Source organism: Hyperolius riggenbachi, chromosome 2 (assembly GCF_040937935.1).
Source record: "Hyperolius riggenbachi isolate aHypRig1 chromosome 2, aHypRig1.pri, whole genome shotgun sequence".
Lineage (NCBI taxonomy): Eukaryota > Metazoa > Chordata > Amphibia > Anura > Hyperoliidae > Hyperolius > Hyperolius riggenbachi.
In genome coordinates, this window is record NC_090647.1 from 125,742,807 (window position 1) to 125,765,031 (window position 22,225).

The following is a 22,225-nucleotide window of genomic DNA, read 5'->3' on the forward strand; positions in this document are numbered from 1 at the left end:
AATGTTTTCCTACAGGAGAATCAATTTTCAGGATTATTAGCATATTTCTTATAAAGCCTGATATTACTACGGTGTTCATTAATTCTTACACGAATAACTGCCACCCTCTGCTGCCAATCAGCATTAGGCGGTCGGGAGGGGGTTAAATAGAAGATTAAAAAATATCTCCTAGGAGAAAACTCAGGAGAAAAAGTTAATTGCATATGGGCCCATGTGTCTAGGCCAAGTAGCAGAAGCACCATCTACAATGCCTGCTGTTATCTCCTTTGAAATCAAGTTGCCAGAAAATGTATTTTTAGGTGGAGCAATGGCACAGCCTCATTTGATCATTTGATTGATACTTCTTATTGTACTGTTATGTTTTGGAGTTTGATGTGTTTGTTGTTTGAGCAGGATTATAAATGTCTATTTTATACAGGTTGTGTGGCACGTTACAAGTGTTGTCAAGTTAGTGTAGAAGATGGAATAGGAAAATCATGGTGGACCCTGAGGAAGACCTGTTTTCTAATAGTGGAGCACAACTGGTTTGAGACCTTTATCATCTTCATGATTTTGCTTAGCTCTGGAGCTCTGGCAAGTATCCCAGTTAATAAATGTTGTGTTCCATATAATTAAAGAAAAATAAGTGCATAATGCATAGAACAAATGTTTTCCTACATCCATGTAGGCAATTGTGTGCAGAGTTTATTTTTATATGTTTAAAAGCTCCTTGATTATAATAATTCTCTGAAAAATGCCTAGTCAAAAGCCCACACACTGACCACTTTTTACAAACTTGACTGCCTGCATTATAGGGTGCTATCTACTCAGAGAAATGAAATCTGTGCCCCACATCCTTGCAGTCTTCACAGTAGGGATGATGCAATCTAGGCAGGAGCCCCACCTGTGGCTAGAGAGTGGAGGAAGTACCACTGAAATATCTGTTATTCAAAAATTAAGCTTTTTAGCCACTGTAGCAGCTCTTTGCCACATCTTCGCACTAAGGACTGTCTTAAACCACGCCTTAATATTGGCATTAGGTCCATATTGATGGGTTCTAAAGATCTGAATATCTTCAAACATATGACTATTCCAAAGTAAGTCTGAATGTATACTTTGCTTGGCAGGCTTTTGAAGACATCTATATAGAACAACGGAAAACAATTAGAACGATTCTTGAGTATGCGGACAAAGTTTTTACATATATCTTCATTCTGGAGATGTTATTGAAATGGTTGGCGTATGGATTTGTCAAGTTCTTCACCAATGCGTGGTGCTGGCTGGACTTTCTCATTGTTGATGTATGTATTGTTTCTTCTATGCCTTTATTGAAATGAAAGCAAATGCCCTCCCAGATGTATACTCTTTAAAGTGTCTTTGCCGTTTGCTCATTATGACAGAACCTCAAGGTTTCGTTTTGGTTTCCTTATTCATGGCTGGAAGCTCGAACCTTCAGCTCTCATATGCCAGAATTAACACTGCTCAGTGCAATTATTCTGGTCACATGGGCATTATTGATGTAGTAATTTGTTTTCCTAGTTCCATCAGCTGTGTCTGATTGTCTCTAAAGTGAGCCTCAGACACTGGTTAAAGGAGACCAGCATACTATCTGCAGATTAGGTGGAGAATAGCTAGATGATGGATCAATGGTCTGTAGGATGGAGAAAAGGTACATTAAAAAATCTAAAATTTCCATGCAGCATCCAAGCTATATTGATCTAAAAATAACATGACATCATGCCTACACAGAGACAATCTAGCTATAAAGTACCTATCCAGTTATTGGCACAAAAGTCAGTATTAGCTCCATACATTTTACTATTTAACACCTAGCTGTGCTTGCGCTCACATGGAATACTAAAAAATACCTAATCTATATTAAATACAAGTATTAAAGTGAAATTACTCTTTCAATGAAAATTGCTACAAGTATACTTCAGTCCTCAACAAAAACTTTTGTAATTTACTCCTTTTAAAAAGTATCTTTCCATTTCAACTTGTAGCTAACTCACGAAACCAGACTGGGGCGAATCCTGAACTTCTTTACCTGCCTGGAACCGGTACTCCTTTCGTAGAGTAAGGACTACCTAGAAACTTCCCATCTTGCTGCATGAGTAATTAGCTGCACAAAGAATGGGCTTGTTACTGATTTTCCTCACCTGAACTAGTTTACTTTGACAGGTTTATAGGTGATGGTCTGGAGAGGTTCTGCCCCCACCAGGACCCCGGAACGGAGGGGCTAACCAAGAGCCCTTCTACAAGCACTGTATTAGCTCCTCTCTGGTGCTATAAGATAATAGTCACCTCCATATGTACTACGCAAAGTGGTAATTAACAGTGCCCATCCACTACTTACTCCTCTCTAATCTGCAGCTGCCCTTGGCAGGTTCTGGTGCTTCATGTCAGTTGTTATGTATAGAGTGATTTAGGAGGCCCAATACAAAACCTACACTGGGGCACGCTTAACTCATTTGCTACATCATTACTAACATATAAGTAGGCTAAAGTACATTTTGCTGCTAATCCCTGCAATGTATAAAGCTGAACTGAAGAGTTGTCTATTTTTTGGGCTATAATGTAGTTTTACCTTGAAGCAAACCTGAAGCAAAAAATGAACTTATGAGATAATGAATTGTATGTGTAGAACAGCTACGAAATAGAACATTTATTTGCAAAAAAAAATTCTCAGGTTGTTTTGCCGTACAGGAAGAATTAAAAACTTCAGTTGTTATCTATGCAAAAGAGCTTCTCTGAACTCTTTGACCTACTGGATTGAATACAGTCATGTTTTTCTGAAGCACTTAAACAGCCATGAAACAGTGAGAGAAAGCTGTGAGATAGAAGGTTTTACTGCAAAAAAAGTTCAGAGGGTCATTATTTCTGCTTTGTTTTTGTTGTTAAAAGACAGGGCTATATGCAATTCACCTTTTCTCCAGAGTGTTCTCCTAGGAGACCATTTTTCATCTTATTTTTAAAATAACTTTTCAGCACTTTGAAATTTAAAAAGTACTAAAGTGAGGGTGAAAAAGTACTATCAAAATAATTTTGAGTATTCTCTTGGTTGCTGGTGGTTTCAAAGGAATTTTATTGACAAGGGTCCATATGCAATTTACTTTTTCACCTGCATTTTCTCCCAGGTGATATTTACACATCTTGTAAATAAAATGCCTTTTTACACGATCAGCAAGCAAACATATACTCAAAATAGTTTTGGTAGTACTTTTTTACCTAATTTTTGGTACTTTTTCCATTGCAAATTGCTAAAAAGTTATTTTAAATCGAAGATGAAAAATTATCTCCTAGGAGAAAGCACAGGAGAAAAAGTGAATTCCATAAGGCCCAGGGGCCCATATGCAATTAACTTTTTCTCCAGAGTTTTCTCCTAGGTGATATTTTCATACACTGTCATAAAATGCTATTTAAACCACCAGCAAACAAGGAAATGCTCAAAATATTTTTTATAGTACCTCTTCACCAACTTTTTGGTACTTTTACAGTTGTAAAATGCTGAAAATTTAGTTTACAGAGAAGATGAAATTTATCTCCTAAGAGATAACTCGATATGAAAAAAATATTTGCATATGGGCCAAGAGGTGTAAAAATATCACTCAGGAGAAAACTCAAGAGAAAAATGTAATTGCATATGGACCTGAGTGTGGTTTCTAAACTGCAAATATGACAGAATGATGCAATGTTATAATAAAAAAAGCGATATAACTTTATTATTTGCTACTAATGTTTTATTAATTATCTGTACTACACGGACAATTCATTATATCATAAGGGTTTTTTTTCACTTCAGGTTTGCGTTAAGCAAAATGACAACCATATATATTGAGATAGCTGGATAAATATCATTTTAGCCCTGTAATGATTTGGGTACAGAATGACAGCAGTACACTTTTTTCCATCAGTGGCAGGCTGACTGTAAAACATAATAATTGCATTTGTACTAATTTTGAGATTTATACCTGAGATATGTTACATTCTTCCACATGTATTTTGGAGTATTCAGAGCATGAAGAAATGTACTTACAAACATTTTATTGATTCACAGGGTTATTTTGTATTTGTTGTGTCCTACAGGTTTTGCTCTTCAGAGAATACACTGTGTCCAGTCCATAAGAGAGAAAACCCAGACTTAGGCTAAAAGTAAAAGATTTCTACTTTTGCACAAATATGGAGTTCTACCTGTAGAAAATATCACACATTACCGTCAGATCTACATTACATACATATGCACACCCATGCTTTGATATCAGCATGGGTGGAGTAGTAGGACTGCATTTGAATAGAGAGACTACATAACCTATTTTATCTTATAAAATATAGACAAAGGTAGAGTTGTGTAGTGCTGTCTTCACACAGGAAAGTATGGTAGACTGATCAATCATATTTATTATCTAAAATCAGAGGAAATGGGGTGCAGGGTTGCTCGTAAACTACGCCAGCGCGAATCTACACGTCGTAGTCCGCAACTACGCATCGTAGTTCATAGACGAAGTTTAAAAACTTTTCCTACGTATTTTCGCGTAGTCGTAGCCCCGCTATGCAAAGCTTCGCTCGCTACGCATAGTTGACGTATGTATTGCGAAGTCAACTACGCGTGCGGTAACTGCGTCTATACGGATCATTGCACATGCGCAGAAATATTATTGCCCTTCTATATGTATACAATTCCACATTGGAAGGTGGAATGTACGCTTATATTAGTTCACCCATGCGCATAGTTAGCGGATTATTGCGGAAATTTTTCTGCATAAGGGCATAAGCGTCCGCATCAACTACGCTTCACACTATGCAAAGCTTCCGTATTTTAACGCATAGTCTATGAAATGCAAAGTTTCTGATTTCATAGCCGTAGTTTGCGAAGCATAATTGCGGAAAACTACGCGTAGTTCCACCGTAGCGAAGTTGACTGACTACGACCATCCCTAATGGGGTGTAATTTCTTATTCCCTCTTGCAGATAGGAAGTGATTGATTTCTATGTAGAATCAAATCCTATTCAAATTCTGGTTGGAAATTGTAGTCAGGTGGGATCTAATGAAAAGTCGTGTCCTGCAAGAATGGTCCGCATTTTTGTGCAATCAATTTTTTAAGTGTTGCTGAGAAACTTATTTGATGCTTCCAAAATAGTCCTGTGTGTAGCCAGCATTAGTGATGAGCAAAAAATAAGTGTAATCGTAATTTTGTATCATAATTTGGAAGTAAAACGCAAAATCGTAATGAAACATTTTAGGGAAAAATTTATTTTTTTGTAACCGTAATCAGTAACTGTGATTTTGCAATTCTACATCATTTTCATGTAATTTCCGGCCGACTTTAGCAGATTTTTTTTTTAAAAAGCCCCTTGTAGTTATTGAGAAAATTGATTTTAAAAAATGCAAAACTCAGAAAAATGACAGTTTAAAAAACATTTTTCTTTGAATTTTAAAACCGATTTTCTCAAACACTACAAGGTCTTTTTAAATAATTGTTTTTTTAATTTTTTACCCACTATTCCCCTTAACATAAGTAATTTTGTTGACGATAGCATGTATGGGGGCTTTGCTATTAACTGCTAAAGTCGGCCAAAAGTTATGCGAAATTTCACATAATTATGGAAAATTAGGAATGGATTATGCAAAATCAGTTTAATTTCCACATCTTAATTACGTAATTGCAAAATTGAAAGCCAGATTTCGCATAATAGTAATTAAATTACGTTCATCACTAGCCAGCATAACAGATTTTCCTCTCCCTACTCCATGTTGGGAATTTTGTAATTTCATTCCACTGGTTTTAACCTTCCTGTAAGTTTTGACACATATTAGTTATCCACTAAAGTTATAATATGTAATTTTCAAGGGTCAAAGCATGTTTCGAGACCTTTCTTGAAAACCACGGCCCTATAAGTTCGACGTAGAGAGAAAAAAGCAGGCATGACACAGTCTTAGCTTTCCAAGACATGACTTAAGATTCCACGTGACCTATTTGTGGGAGGCATGTGCTGTATACGTTTATTTGTATTCTTTCTCACAGGTACCATTAATTTGTCTGGCTTCATTTAATGGAAGCAGCTGCACCCAGCAGAAGGTGAAGGGCAAGGGTAAGAATTCCGTCAGCTCTGCCTTGAACTGACCCTCACTGTCTATCCATGTGGTTTTGCCTCACTCTCATGTATTTCTCCTTATCCTTCTAATACCTTTTCAACCATGTTTCCTTCCAGGTCGGTTCTGTCAAGTGATTTAGACAGCTGAGGGCCCAGCCATGACTCCAGGCTGTTCAATCAGTGTTAGGCTTTGACTCTAACAGTCTGGAACCTCTCTTTGCTTTTCTGTTTCTGTGTAGGTCTCTTTAGTAAGCCTTGTAGCTAATGCCCTGGGCTACTCGGAACTAGGTGCCATTAAGTCCCTTAGGACCTTAAGAGCTTTGAGACCCCTAAGAGCCTTGTCACGATTTGAAGGGATGAGGGTAAGATGCTGAAAGCAGCTGATCCTTCTGCATGCATACGGAGCAGTTTTAAAGCATGCTAGAATTGATCAAACTGGATTGAGATTCAAAAATTCATGATGCAGCTGCTGACCTCCTTATCCCTGCACCCTCTGCTCAAACAAGGGAGATGCATTCAGCTGCCTCATCGCATTAATACCGGCCCAAAATGACATATCATTTTTTTAGTACATTATAACATTGGCTGTTCTCATTTGGCCTGGCTTGTCTCCAGCACCCAGAGGGTTTCCCTGCTATATATCTATAGGGAGAATCACCAGGTGCAAAGAAGAAGAATTTGAACCCTTTACCAAGTGATGTTCTCGGCTTCTCCTCTGTATATTATCCTGGTAACTGGGTATCCATAGCAGAAATTTGACCATCCTAGTTTGTGTCCAAGAGTGAAAATGTAATTGGAGGTATCGGTTAAGTAACAGCGAATTTACCTTTTTGGTTTAATTCATCTTGCTGCACCTTGTTGTTCTCGGTCCAGTCTTACAAAGACTGGAAGGCTTGTCTGACAGCGAAGCTTTTGTCACTTCCTTCCACTTCTATCTATGCTTTATGGCACCCTGTCCCATCACTGTGGCTGACGGAACACTGTAAGATCATTACAGCAGTGACTTCTGTTGTTATTTTTATTTTTTTACTTTCTAGAAAAAATGACCCATGTATACTCTGTCTGCAGTAGTACGCTAATACTTACAAAGATGTCTACCAAAACTTACACTTTACCAGTTTGTATATCAATGTATATTCACTGGTGAAATGTTTATGGTTACTAGAGAGACTGGTTACCACAGTAAAGGTGGCCACATATCATACAATTTTTAAAATTTATTTTCAATTCAAGGATTACAATACATTTTTCTGATCGATTGTAGCATTTGAAAAACCTGACCAATGTGCCACATACGTGTTAAATTTTTTCCCAGTTGTATAAAAAAAATGATTGAAAATTTCTTGGGTGTATATATTAAGAAATTGACAATCTACCCTACACCATTCAATTTTCATAAAAATTGATCAGAAAAATCAACTTATATCGAATAAAAATGGGAAATCCAATCAGATTGAATAAAAAAAAAAGATTTTTCAGTAAATCCAATTGTTTTTATCAATTTGCCATAAAATCAGATCATTTTATTGTATCATGTGTAACCACTTTTAGTTTGAAAATAATGGGTAGCTTTCTCTTCTATATAGACAGAAATACAGATAGTATTAAATAGAATAGGATTGAAAACAAATACATAAAAAGATGAGAAAGGGAAAGGTGTTCATTAACCACTAAAGATAAATACTAACAGATTGGGCTGTACTGAACTAATTCAAATTTCTAGATAGAGTACTGTGCACTAAAGTACTTTTGCAAGAAATAGTGTGCACTCTCTGATAAATGTTCATTAATTTTTTTTTATTTTTATTGGAGTTTCTGATACTCTCAGAAGCTGTTACATGATCACTTTGTATTGTATGATAAAAAGAGAGTTAGGCTACAGATCAGTTTGCTGATATCCCTACCCTAGACTCAGTCAGCTATTTCAGATTTACTCTAATGCCTTCCATTCTTCCACTCAAGAAATAGATATTTTGTGCTGTATCTTGCCCAGCCTAATCAGTGGGCATCTCATCAGAAATGAATTGAAACTAATTGTAGGGACTGAAATTAATCTGTAGTCTTATAAAGCAGATGTGCACATTTTTGCTTGGACACAGAAATGGTTCTCCTGTTAAGATGGAATATCTAGTGTTGGTTTTGGGTTGCACGTTCACACCTAATAGTGCTGCTTTGGTTCCTCAGCTTCTGTGCTGTGTCTGGCCTGACTGCACGAGGTTGGTTACCATCGAGGCAGGACTGCTGGTTGATGCCAAGCAGGAATTGTGAGGTCTAGTTTTTCCCATCTCCTTGTTAGGCAAACAGGGACACTAATCAGAACTTAATGTGAAGACCCATATTATTGCTGCTTTCTTAAAAATATGAATTACATGAATAATTCTACAAGCAGAGCAAGATTGCTTGGAGAAGCTATGCTAGGAAAGGGCACCTGCACATATCTCATGCCAAAGTCCATGAGTGATGCAGAATGTCACTATTTGCCAAGGTGTGAGGACAACTCAGACTGAAGTACTATATTAGTTCTGTGTGTACCACTGCTTTAATGGACAACTGTAAAATTTAGAATCCATGTTTATAGTTACATAGTTATTTGTGTTGAAAAAAGACATACGTCCGTCGAGTTCAACCAGAGAACAAAGTACAACACCAGCCTGCTCCCTCACATATCCCTGTTGATCCAGAGTAAGGTGAAAAACCCTTACAAGGCATGGTCCAATTAGCCCCAAAAGGGAAAAAAAATCCTTCCCAACTCCAGATGGCAATCAGATAAAATCCCTGGATCAACATCACTGGGCATTAGCTAGTAATTGTAGCCATGGATGTCTTACAATGCAAGGAAAGCATCTAAGCCCCCTTTAAATGCAGGTATAGAATTTGCCATAACTAATTCTTGTGGCAATGCATTCCACATCTTAATCACTCTTACTGTAAAGAACCCTTTCCTAAATAAATGGCTAAAACTTTTTCCTCCATGCGCAGATCGTGTCCTCTAGTCCTTTGAGAAGGCCTATGGACAAAAAGCTCATCCGTCAAGCTTTTATATTGCCCTCTGATGTATTTATACATGTTAATTAGATCCCCTCTAAGGCGTCTTTTCTCTAGACTAAACAAACCCAGTTTATCTAACCTTTCTTGGTAAGTGAGACCTTCCGTCCCACATATCAATTTTGTTGGTCGTCTCTGCACCTGCTCTAGGTCCTCTATGTAACTACCTTCATACATACATAAAAGATGTATATATGCTCCAGTGTAAAATGCAATATAAATTACCTTTTTCTGATGTCATTGTCACTTACAGTAGGTAGTTAAACTCTTACAGATCTGACTGGTTTAGGACATCTCTTCATGGGGAATTCCCCACTTTTAAAAAGTGCTCCCCAAAAAGGAACGATGTAAAGAAGCTGGATGGCCTGTCTCCTCACATGCACACCCTTCTGGACGCTGGATTGTGCCACTGAAGTCCAAGGGGTGCTTTTGAAAATGAAGGAATTGTCTCAATATCAGTAATAGTTTCCTTGTAGCTGACTGTCTCTATTTGAATAAAAATGTCCATAGTCCCTCATTTTACGACAGCATGACAGTGTTGAGAGAGGATTTGAAAAACACAGTATAACAGTGTTGAGAGAGGATTTGAAAAATGTTGACACACAAATTCATTTAGTAACTTACATTTACCGATGGAGGGAAGTTCTGATGGATTGCCAGTTGTCAGAATTCAGGCAATAGTGACAGAAGAAGTGGTGCAGAGTAATCACAGCACTTGCCACCACCTTCCCCACCACCACTGTTTTAATTAACTATTATTTACAAATAGAGGTGCTTAAATACACTAGATCCCACAACCTAGCGGGACCCTTATCTGTAGAAGTGGTCAAAGTCTCATGAAATGTTTTGTACCTGGTATATATTTTTTTTTCTGTTAGTTGTGTCTGTTAATGAGGGGCAAATGGCCTATTGCCTACTCTTCTGATTCTTCACATGGGGTACCTCCTATCCTATCCCTAGTCTTTGCCCTATCCTATCCCTAGTCCTATCTAGAAGTGGTTCTTTTGCCACTGGCCATGGCCTAGTACTCATGTTGGAGATAGCAACCCATTAAGAAAAACTCTACCCACCTGACCCCAGTCGAGGTGGGCTAGTTCTGTCCATAGGCCCTTCCCAAAGTTGCTCAATGAATTGACCACACAACATAAGTAGCATTGTTACCTCTAGTGTTTTGTCAGCTACTACACTTAGTATGGGTTACACTTGGTATTTCACTTTGTGTTTCCTTTCTGAGGTCATAAAGAAATCCTATTTATAAAGTTTGTTTTCTTTTTCTTGGAGGGATGAAGAAATGGGGAGTATTTTAATGACATATGAGCAAACTGAGTAGTATTAGGCTGCTTTCTGTCCTTCTTCTTCAGGAAACTACATATTTTGGATTTCCATAAGAGACATCATTTGTCACTATAAGCTACATGTGAACCTGTGGTGCAGAGAGACTAAATAGATGTTATTTGAGCTACAGAGGGACTTCATACAACATTCCCTGTACATCCAAGGCATTTAGTTCAGCAATGAACTCACAAAGCAATGTCCAGGGGTGGTCAAGCAAGGCAAAATAAAAAGATAGTTGTAGCAGTTAGAAGAACATCAGAGTCTGGCATTGCAAGGCAGATTCAAGCATTTATCCCAGTAGTGTCCATGGGTCAGCTTCGGAAGAAGCACCATTGTGCAAAACATCAGGCTCTCGCTCTGTGCCCAGTTGCCCACAGCCATCACTCCTAGGGGTAGGATATGTACCACTTATATGAATTCTATATTCTGTATGTTCAATATGCACAAACTATCACTACTGGAATAAATGCTTGAATCTGCACTGCAGTGTTGGACTCTGCTTTTCTTCTAACTGCTACAATTGACTGTTTGAACTCAGGAGTGAGGATAGCCACCTTCCTCCTGGGGACTCCACAGCTATCAATACAACCCCAATAACAGTAGTGCCTGCCAACCCCCTATATTATACTATTGTACAAAATAATAAGATAGAAAAGCAATACAAAATGGCAATATGATGTTGTCTCATGGCTCACTGGACAATGTCCTAGACCACGGGTGTCAAACTCAAATACAAAGTTGGCCGAAAGTGTACACTGGGACCTAGTCACAGGCCAACCTCAATATCTGCTGGCTACCTTCCTCCCTTATAAAGTTCCCTGGTGTCTAGAAGCCCCCACCCTCCCCTAGATAGTTATCTGGTGTCTAATGCCCCCCCACCCCTCCTTCCCCTATACAGTTTCCTAGTGTTTCCTTCCCCTATACAGTTCCCTAGTGTTTCCTTCCCCTACACAGTTCCCTGGTGTTTAGTGCTTCCCTCCTACCTCCCCATATGGCTTCCCTGGTGTTCTAGGGCTTCATCTCCAATATAGCTCCATGGTGGTCTAGAGTGGGCCAAACATAATGCAAAGTGCGGGCCAAATTTAATGGCTCTGAGGGCCAGATTTGGCTCACGTGCCGGAGTTTGACATGTATGTCCTAAACCTTTATCAGACACCTGACCATGCTTTGCTGTAAATATAGAATTTCTTTCTAAAGCAATAGCACGCTGTATATTATCTGATAATGCACAAGACAAACACAAACCATATGCAATTTTCTAAAAATAAGTTCACTCAAAGGACATCTGAGACCAAAAGGATTACATTAAATGGAGAACACACATTTGTTAGAATTGGCACCCTTTGTCAGGCTGTGTCATCTCTTCTCCCCATCTGCCTCCTTTTGTCCGTTATACTGTAAGTCCCATTATAAGTCCTGTTAGTACACCCTGACTAGTCAGGACCTTTGAACTGGAAGTATGAGCAGTAGGCTTCCCATAGTCACTGTAAGCAAGCACCAGGTAGAAGTAGAGAGCAGGCAAAGCCATCAGTGCAATTATGGGGAAGCTACTGTGCCTACAGGGGGTCTGACAGAGGGAATGGACACCATTGTTTTGGTCTCAGATGTCCTTTAAATGATTGCTAGAAAGCACAACTCCTTTATTGTTTTAGTGGCCTGGAATTTTAGATGATACACTATAATTAATCTATAAGACTTTCTACTGAACGTTTATTACAGTTGAGATGAACAGTGTTGTATTTAGCAATGACGTGCTAATACTGTTATACCCTGAGGTGAAAAGAGGAAGCAGTGCATCTAGATTCAGGGCATTTGATTTCGGCATTTACCAATACTCTGGTATTTTGGGTTTGTCACAATTTTTGGCATTATTACCATCACTTCTCCCCTGTCAATCCGCTAATTGGAAGCAATCCAACCAAATCACACTTTCAGACTCCGACTCCCCTGGGCTGCTAAGGTTTAGATCCCTGCCTCATATTTATTGTTAAAAAACTGGACCCTGTCCATTGGAAGCTTCTATTAGTCGGAGGAATGGAATGAAACTAGTGAATGGTTCTCACAGAAAGTTAGCATAAGTTTTAGTCATAGACACTAAAAGATTTCAGCAGTATGCAGCGGGATAGGTTGAAAAGGGCGCCCGAGCTGCCTGTATGAAAAGGGCGCCGCCATAGACATCAATGTTATTTCTGGGAATATGGGCTACAAGGTGTAGAAAAGGGCGCCCGAGTTTTGATATAGGCTACAAGTGGGCTCCCCTTTGTAGCCCATATTTTTTCGGCTACAAGGTTTTCGGCTACAAGCAGGCTCCCCTTTGTAGCCCATATTTTTTTCGGCTACAGTAAGCTGCCCCTCTGTAGCCCATATTATTGACTTTTTTTTCTAGCCGAAGTTTGTATATGGGCTACAAGCGCTGGAAGCCGAATTATTTCATTCCCCCACTATCCATGGCGGCCTGGAGGGGGAATAATAATTAACACATCCCGGAGTTTTTTTGTAGCCGAAGTTTTTATATGGGCTACACCAGGCGCCTTGGTTTTTTTTGTAGCCGAAGTTTTTATATGGGCTACACCAAGCGTCTTTTTTGTAGCCGAACTTTATATGGGCTACACCAGGCGCCTTTTTTGTAGCCGAAGTTGGTATATATATGGGCTCCACCAGGCGCCCTTTTTTACCGGCGCCCTTTTCATGTAGACCCGTATGCAGCTCTGTAAAAAAAAAAAGTCTGTAATTGCAGCTATTCTTCTGAAGCCACAGTTAGAAGTACTGGATTAGATTACAATAGAAAGGAAGTTAATGAAAACGGCACTTTCATTGCTCTAGGAAGATCCCTTTGAAAAGAGATGAGCGTTCGCTGGCATTTATCACAGCCTCAGATTAAACTTCAGCACCAGTATTTACTTTTGTTAGGCTCCTGCAGTACCGTTAGGCAGTTTACAGTCCATGAGTGCACTGGATGATAGAAAGCATGTGTAGTGCAAGCTTTGAATCATTACATGTACTGTAGTTCTTTGCATTCTCAGCTTCATATTAAATTGCTCTTGGAAAGAACTACCATATCTCTTCAGTTTTGTTTTGTAAGTGTTATTAATGCAGTGAAACATGCATGCGATATATTAACTGCCAATGCATAAACTCACAGAAAAGCCATGTTCCCTCTTGGGGTTACAGTATGGGAAAATAATATTTTTTTTTTCATTAGGTAGCTAATTCTGCCATATATAGTATAAAATACTTCAACACTAGTAGTGACATTTTGAACTTCACAGCAGTGACATCTTAATTTATGAAGTATGAAACAGAGATTCAAGAAGGTCAACCTACCCAGTCAAGATTACCCCTTGTTTTAAAGCTGCAGGAAAATACCTATTTTAGATTTAGATCGTTTAGAAAACATTTTCAACCACATTTGAGTTTAATTGTTGTCTGTTTCACCATTGTGAAGGTAAGGGATTAGTAGAAAACATTAAAGATGTGCTCACAAATGAGAGATCTGGGCTACTAGATTATCTCATCCTGGCCCTCGGCCATTAATACTGTACTCTGTATGCTAGTGTACACTAGCCCTTACAGTGTTAGTGCATGTATACTGAAGTCTGTTTAAAATAACTTTAAATGATTAATAATGCAACATGCCTGCAATACTCATTGTAAATCTGTAGGTTTATACTCCCATTTAATATACTTTAGGCTTGCTTATCTCTGGCTCATCGGCTATTGTAATCATTGCCAGGAGACACTCTCTGCCTGTGTCTTCATCCCTCTTACCTCCATCTCAGTGGCGGCGCCAGGGGGGTGCTTGGGGGTGCTCGAGCACCCCCTAGAATTGTCCAAGCACCCCCAAAGCACCCCCTGGAGTGAACTGACTTCAGGCGTCTAAAAGACGCCAAGTCAGTTCACACACCGGCAGCACGGAGCAGCAGGCAGGGCTACGGTAAGATGGCCGCCCGGAGCCCTGTTCTGCAGACTTCGGGCGGCCATTTTCCCGTAGCCCTGCTCTCTGCATGCAGGCAGGAAGTCTCGTCGTGACGTCGGGAAGGAAGAGGATCGTGGGCGCGCGGGCGCTGCGCGCCACAATGAGGTCGGGACTCGGGACGGGAGGTCGGGAAAGAAGGTCTTCTGGCTGTAGGTGAGTAAATGGGTTTTTCTTTTCTTTTTCAGGTGATGCGGATTGTGCATATTGGGGTCATATCTGCTACGGATTGTGCATATTGGGGTCATATCTGCCACGGATTGTGCATATTGGGGTCATATCTGCCACGGATTGTGCATATTGGGGTCATATCTGCCACGGATTGTGCATATTGGGGTCATATCTGCCACGGATTGTGCATATTGGGGTCATATCTGCTACGGATTGTGCATATTGGGGTCATATCTGCTACGGATTGTGCATATTGGGGCGATATCTGCTACCGATTGTGCATGTTGGGGTCATTTCTGCTACCGATTGTGCATATTGGGGTCATTTCTGCTACCGATTGTGCATATTGGGGTCATTTCTGCTACCGATTGTGCATATTGGGGTCATTTCTGCTACCGATTGTGCATATTGGGGTCATATCTGCTACCGATTGTGCATATTGGGGTCATATCTGCTACCGATTGTGCATATTGGGGTCATATCTGCTACCGATTGTGCATATTGGGGTCATATCTGCTACCGATTGTGCATATTGGGGTCATATCTGCTACCGATTGTGCATATTGGGGTCATATCTGCTACCGATTGTGCATATTGGGGTCATATCTGCTACCGATTGTGCATATTGGGGTCATATCTGCTACCGATTGTGCATATTGGGGCCATATCTGCTACCGATTGTGCATATTGGGACCATATCTGCCACCGATTGTGCATATTGGGACCATATCTGCCACCGATTGTGCATATTGGGACCATATCTGCCACCGATTGTGCATATTGGGACCATATCTGCCACCGATTGTGCATATTGGGACCATATCTGCCACCGATTGTGCATATTGGGACCATATCTGCCACCGATTGTGCATATTGGGACCATATCTGCCACCGATTGTGCATATTGGGACCATATCTGCCACCGATTGTGCATATTGGGACCATATCTGCCACCGATTGTGCATATTGGGACCATATCTGCCACCGATTGTGCATATTGGGACCATATCTGCCACCGATTGTGCATATTGGGACCATATCTGCTACCGATTGTGCATATTGGGACCATATCTGCTACCGATTGTGCATATTGGGACCATATCTGCTACCGATTGTGCATATTGGGGCCATATCTGATAACGATTGTGCATATTGGGGCCATATCTGATAACGATTGTGCATATTGGGGTCATATCTGCTAACGATTGTGCATATTGGGGTCATATCTGCTACCGATTGTGCATATTGGGGCTATATCTGATAACGATTGTGCATATTGGGGCCATATCTGATAACGATTGTGCATATTGGGGCCATATCTGATAACGATTGTGCATATTGGGGCCATATCTGATAACGATTGTGCATATTGGGGTCATTGGACGTGTTTTTTGTTAAAATCTGCTCACATTACGTGTATTTTCTTGAGAAAACCTGCACAATTATGTGAATTTTCAGGGAAAAGGGTCACCAAAACTTGGGCCCTCTGTCTTTGCGTTGCACTTTTAAAGGGAACCCGAGGTGAGAATAATATTGAGGCTGCCATATTTATCTCCCTTTAAGCAATACCAGTTGCCTGGCTGCCGTGCTGGTCCTCTGCCTCTTATTCTTTCAACCATAGACCCTGAACAAGCATGCAGCAGGTCAGGGGTTTCTGACAATATTGTCAGAACTGACAAGATTAGCTGCATGGCTTGTTTCTGGTGTAATTCAGTTCACTACTACAGCCAAATAGATCAGCAGGGCTGCCAGGCAACTAGTATTGTTTAAAAGGAAATAAATATGGCAGCCACCATATCACTCTCACCCTGGGTTCACTTTAAATTACAGTTAGCCCCGCCCTCATCCGGTCATGACCACGCCCATTTTTTCGCCGCGGCGCGCTTCGCGCGCCGCAGGTTGTGGCCACACCCATTTTTGGCGCGGCGCGCTTCGCGCGCCGCAGGTCGTCAGCTCCCCCGGAAATTGGTCCAGCACCTGCATAGCACCCCCTAAAAAAATTTCCTGGAGCCGCCACTGACTGAAGAACACATCACCCTGGCAACAGGTGACTCACTTTAGCAGAAAATGAGGGGGCAGAGGGAAGAAACCAGGCAGAGAGTGTCTCCTGGCCTGTGATGATTACATTTGCCAATGAGCCAAAGTAAAGTTTCTTTTACACACCGGGAATGTGTGGGAATGCTTACAAATGTTCCTTTATGTACCTAAGAGTAGTTACTGAAATGTTAGTTTTGGGAGTATTATACCACTTTAAGATACAAGGCTTTCACCCCTATTTATTATATTAAAACTAGATCATGAATCGCTCCCCCCCCCCCCTTAACAATCAACATTTTCTTAAAATTGGATTCTCACAGTGATTGCTAGGGCTGCAGAGAGAATATATAACACTAAAATGCTATAGCACATAACTCTGAATGTATCCATACCACAAAAAATTGCTATGTAACAACCTTGTTATTATAATGTGGTCTGTGCATAGTGTGAACACACCCTGATGGATAAGAGAAAAAGCATATTTTTCAAACAGAAATCAGCACACTCTGTATCTACTTTAATGGCAGTATGAACACAGAGTAAAAGCTTTTATTGTACACCCCAGGGATTGCTTGTCAGCATCTTCCTCTAGAACTATGCCCAGTAGATCTATTAGGATTATTTTGTGAAATGCACATTTGCATACAGTGCTAGCAGCAAAATTGAATTCATGGATTACTAAAAATGTCTTGAATACATTTTGGAGTGGATGGTAAAAAATCAGCAGTGGTTAGGTGTCTACATGGAGTGAAATTAGAGATCTTTAGCGCCATCTAGTGGTTAAAAGTATAATGTAAAAGTATAATTAAAGTAAAAAAATAAAAAAAAAATCATAATTTCATCAACTGCATCCCACCTTTACCAGATATATAATATCACTTCAAATTAATTTAGTACAGCGATGTGTACAATTTCTTTTTTAAGCAAAACACTAACCACAGGCCCAAGTGATGGCTTTGTGGTTCTCTGTTTCTCATTGAGCAATGACTCCTTTATGTATCTCATTGAGCAATAATGAATTATGTATTTGAGGTGAAAAGGAGGGAATATGGCTTTTTAAAAATTGAGCTTGCATAACATGCATGCTCAGCTGGCTGCCTAAGGCATATGTATACAACCTGCATATTCACCAATATGGCCTTTATGAAAACTGTCCACTTTTAATGTTGATTATATCACTCTAAAGGCCACTTGCCGATATGAATGTCTTTGGTAAACATTATGTAGATACATTGATGTAACATAACACCTTATAATGCAGTAGACTCTTTGTGAAGGCTCAGTTGCCCTGTGCTGCCCTGTTTGGCTGTGCTGTTGCTTGTTTTGTTGCCATTTGACTGTCTGCTTTGCAACTCAACCACTTCAGAAACAAGAAATCTATTAAAACATATTGTCATCAGTTGGGACAATTCCGAATCAGAAATCACTATGCATTATGATCATTTTTACAAGCTACCAGTACAGTAGCCCTGTTTGGCCTTGCCAGTAATTTATTTCCACTTTTATGTAATTTGCCCCTGTGACAAAGCTCTATGCAAGTAATAAGCAGCTGTTAACACGTAGTTGTCCCAGAAAGGCTTATGATCCAAAATAATTAAAGGAGAGCTCTATGTTGTGTTAAATGCATGTCCAATTTGTGCCTCTTTGCCACAATTAGGATGTACAGGCGCGTCCTGTCATTTCGTGGCAGTGCGCACACTTGTGCGCACGCCCGCTGCTTGGATCCAGCGACGGAGAGAGAGAGGGGGGATTGGTGAAGGGGAACATATGTTCCCCCGGAGCCAATTGAAGTGCCTTTATTTACAAATAATATACTATCGCCATACATTGTACTAGGGATATAATTTAAACGTTGTAATAACCGGGACAAATGTGCAAATAAAATGTGTGGGTTTTATTTTCAGTAGCATTGTTTATTTTAAAACTATAGGGGGTGGAATTGGAGAAATAGTGTATTCATTTTTTCCCTGTTTCTTCCTAGAAAATGCATAGAAAATAAAGTAAATACTGAAAGTAGGCATCGCCCACAAAAAGCCTAATTTGTATTGAAAAAACAAAACAAAATATAGATCATTTAGGTGTGATAAGCAGTGATAAAGCTATCGCCAAATGAATGGGAGGAGCACTGACAGGGAAAAAATAGCTCTTGAGGGAAAGGGGAAAATAGCCTGTGACGTGAAGTAGTTAAGGTACGTCTCTTGTCCTTGCAGCCGTAATGCAAAAACTCTGTTTCTGTGCTTATCTCCAGACTCATTCATATAGATGAGTCATCTAGTTGCCTACAGTGAATTCAGAACTTCTGAAGCTGATAGGGAAAACTTTTATGTTTCAAAAGTTGTAAATCACAACTAGTATTCATGGAGCTCTCCTTTAACACACATTTTAGTTAGATTCTGCTTAACTTACAGAAGGCTATATTGTTTATAGCCAACATCTGCAGGCACTTTAATGCTTCCCAGAGACCCATGTCTAGTAAGCATTAAAGTACCTGCAGATTTTGGCTATAAACAATACAGCCTTCTTAAATTGACAACATTCAGGTTGGGATTTTATTCCAGCTTTCCAACTTTTCAATTTCGCCTTTTTTAGGCAAAATATATTAATTTTATGGTGCTGACTTCCCCCTAACTTAATTGCAAAGCCCACACATATGATTTTGTTACAAAATTTGTTTTGAAGGTCAAGGTCACTTGTGGGAATATGTTGCAATTTAAATAATAATAGAACAAATATATAAATATATATACAGTATATCACTTGTAATGTTTGCAAAACCGATTTTAAAGATTTGCTAGCCAATATTTCTTGGCTTGTTGGGTGCGTAAAAGATTTTACGTGCTACTAATGAGATGACGGGCAATGCTCCGTTGTCGATGGTACAGGTAAAATTACTGTGCGCTTTCCGTGCACTGCCTGCACGCAGCAACTTTACTGCTGTTAAGTGCAACAGACCCATTGGGAGACAATTAATGAGATAAGTTTTTTTTAATGACCCCCTATATGCCTTTGGCCAGTTATAGAACTGCAACTTTCCTGACAAGATACAACAAACAGGAAAGGCCTTAAGCCTGTATGGGTAGGTGCACAGCTGCAGCAAACACGGCAACACAAAGGATTTTTCAATTTGAAACGTTCAGTTCCAGGAGTAATGTGCTTATAATGGGCACTGCTCAGTAGGAAAGGAGTTCTTTCAGAATTCACCCTGTTGTATCTTGGATTTAGTTGAGCTTTAAAGAGACTCTGTAACAAAATTTTGAGCCTTATTTCTTCTATCCTATAAGTTCCTATACCTGTTCTAATGTGGTCTGTCTTACTGCAGCCTTTCCTAGTTGCACAGTGGCTATATTATCTCTGTCATATAATCAAATCTTCTTTCGTCTGACGGCTTTGTCGGGCTCAGGCACTCAGGCAAGAATGTGCTGCTTTGCTTGTTATAGGCAGAAGCTATACACACCCTCTCCAGGCCCCCTGCAGGCTTTGTGTGAGTCACAGACTGAGCTTCTCTCGGCCTATCACATGCCAAGTCTTTTGTTTGTAAACACTGCCTAAAACTGGCAATTACAAGCCAGGATTATGGCAGGGAGTGGCAGAAACAGCACAGAGGGGCCCAGGAGAACATAATGAATAGAAAGGTATGCTTTTTATTGTAAGAATTTTAGAGTACAGATTCTCTTTAAGTTGCAGTGACTCTTGTTGAATGGCATGCACAGCTCAGCTGGATGGGCAGCATTGAATAAGCACTAGTGCATACAAACTTTTATATTCGGTAAGAGTCCCGTATTGCCGGACACCGATCTGCGAACATATAATAAAAAGGTCCATTTGTTTGTGGCCAGCAACAATTTTGTTTTTTCATATCTATACCATTTTTTTGGGCTAAAACATACCTGTCAGTGGCCTTTATATCTAATCATTCCCTTGTGACAGGTCTTTGTTCACTTATGAGATTGCCAGTGTTACTACAGTGCTCTATTTCCTTTTGATACAGGTCGTAGTCAACGCTCTGGTTGGAGCCATTCCCTCCATTATGAATGTATTGCTGGTCTGCCTTATATTCTGGCTGATTTTCAGCATCATGGGTGTCAACTTGTTTGCTGGAAAATACTACTACTGTTTCAATGAGACGGCCGAAGAGAGATTTCCCCTTGATGTAGTAAACAACTACTCAGACTGTGAATGGTTCATGTTGCAAAACTATACAGAAGTCAGATGGAAGAATGTAAAAATAAACTTTGACAACGTTGGAGCGGGATACCTTGCATTGCTTCAAGTAGTAAGCTGTGTTTTATGTGTACAGTATTTGTAATGGCTGTATCTATTCCCAAGATTATTTATATGACTTGTGGGCTAATTTCCACTTGTCTTGCTGTATCTTGTACAGTATTTGTGACTGTGGATGTTGCCAAATCTGTTCTCCCCTACTGCAAGTGAGACATGCAAACTGCACAACCATGGTGTAATGCTTTTATGTATACTTCACCTTATTTGTCCCTGTTTTAATTTTAGCCCTATTTTTGAGGAATAGACTACGTTTGTTTGTTTTTAAACTTAATTTTAACTTTTTAGGCTACATTCAAAGGATGGATGGATATCATGTATGCGGCCGTGGACTCAAGAAAGGTAAGGTTTCCTAGCCATGGAACTTTTGCATTAATCCAATTAAGGTGTACCCAAGGCGATATGTGACATGATGAAATAAACATGCGTATGTACAGTACAAAATATATCAATAACCAGGCTGGTTTACTTGTTTTTATTGCTGCCTGAAAAAGTTAATTTCTAAGCATGGAAGTGACAGCTTCTGTCTTGTCGGTACGGGAATACAGTAAACATCGCTGATAAGCAAATTACAGCCATAAAAGTTTTCCTGACAGAATACAACTTCTGAGGGCAGGAAGAGATAAAATACATGAACTCTTGATCTTTTTTCTAACTCTGCAACACTTAATAGGATGCCACTGATTAGAGACTGTAAAACATTCAACCTACTTTGTAAATGTGTAAATATAAAAGAAAACCCTGGGATACTTAAAGAGAACCTGAGATGGGGGATTAGAGATAACATATATATACCTGGGGTTTCCTCTAGCCCCCTCCGGCCTGATCGCTCCCACATCGTCCTCTTCTCCCTCTCTGTTCACACGCAATTAGCCCTGGAAAGTCCTCTGGTCCAGGGCCAACTGCACATGCGTGGCCAGGCTGCACGAGTGCTCCCGTCGTGTTAACATTGCCTGGAGCATTCTTCATATGTGCAGGGGGGCTCACCTGCTTTGCTATACTGGGGCAAGGATAACTCATCGGCTACCTGAAATGTAGGCCCAGGATGAAGGAGAGGAGAGCGTCAGCTACATACACTGGACCCAATAAATAAAGCCACTATAGGATTGGGGGTGAGTGGTGTGAAGGCAGCATTAAAAAAAAACGAGCAGACTATTATACCGTGACTCCCACCTATTTAACTTCAAACCTTATTTTAGCCTCAGGAAGGTGTGGTTTTATCTGCAAAGTAGGCACCCCCCCCACAACCTGCAATGTGGGCTGCGCCATTGTGTTGCTCTTATACCATGCCCTTATACCATAACTTGTCATTAC

The 22,225-nt window shown here is 40.0% G+C and overlaps 1 protein-coding gene across 6 annotated transcripts in view; it reads left to right on the forward strand.

Moving 5' to 3' along the window:
• The window catches only part of LOC137545764 (sodium channel protein type 8 subunit alpha-like), a 456,138-nt gene that overhangs the window by 400,050 nt on the left and 33,863 nt on the right, over positions 1–22,225 (forward strand). For 5 of the 6 annotated variants that reach the window (XM_068267360.1, XM_068267357.1, XM_068267359.1 and 2 more), the window contains exons 16-19: positions 419–573; positions 1,107–1,280; positions 20,622–20,906; positions 21,200–21,253. In XM_068267360.1, coding sequence (XP_068123461.1) covers positions 419–573; positions 1,107–1,280; positions 20,622–20,906; positions 21,200–21,253 — 668 coding nt within the window. Of the gene's footprint in view, positions 1–418; positions 574–1,106; positions 1,281–6,311; positions 6,435–20,621; positions 20,907–21,199; positions 21,254–22,225 lie in introns of all 6 variants that reach the window. The other variant, XM_068267362.1, reaches the window with a different exon arrangement.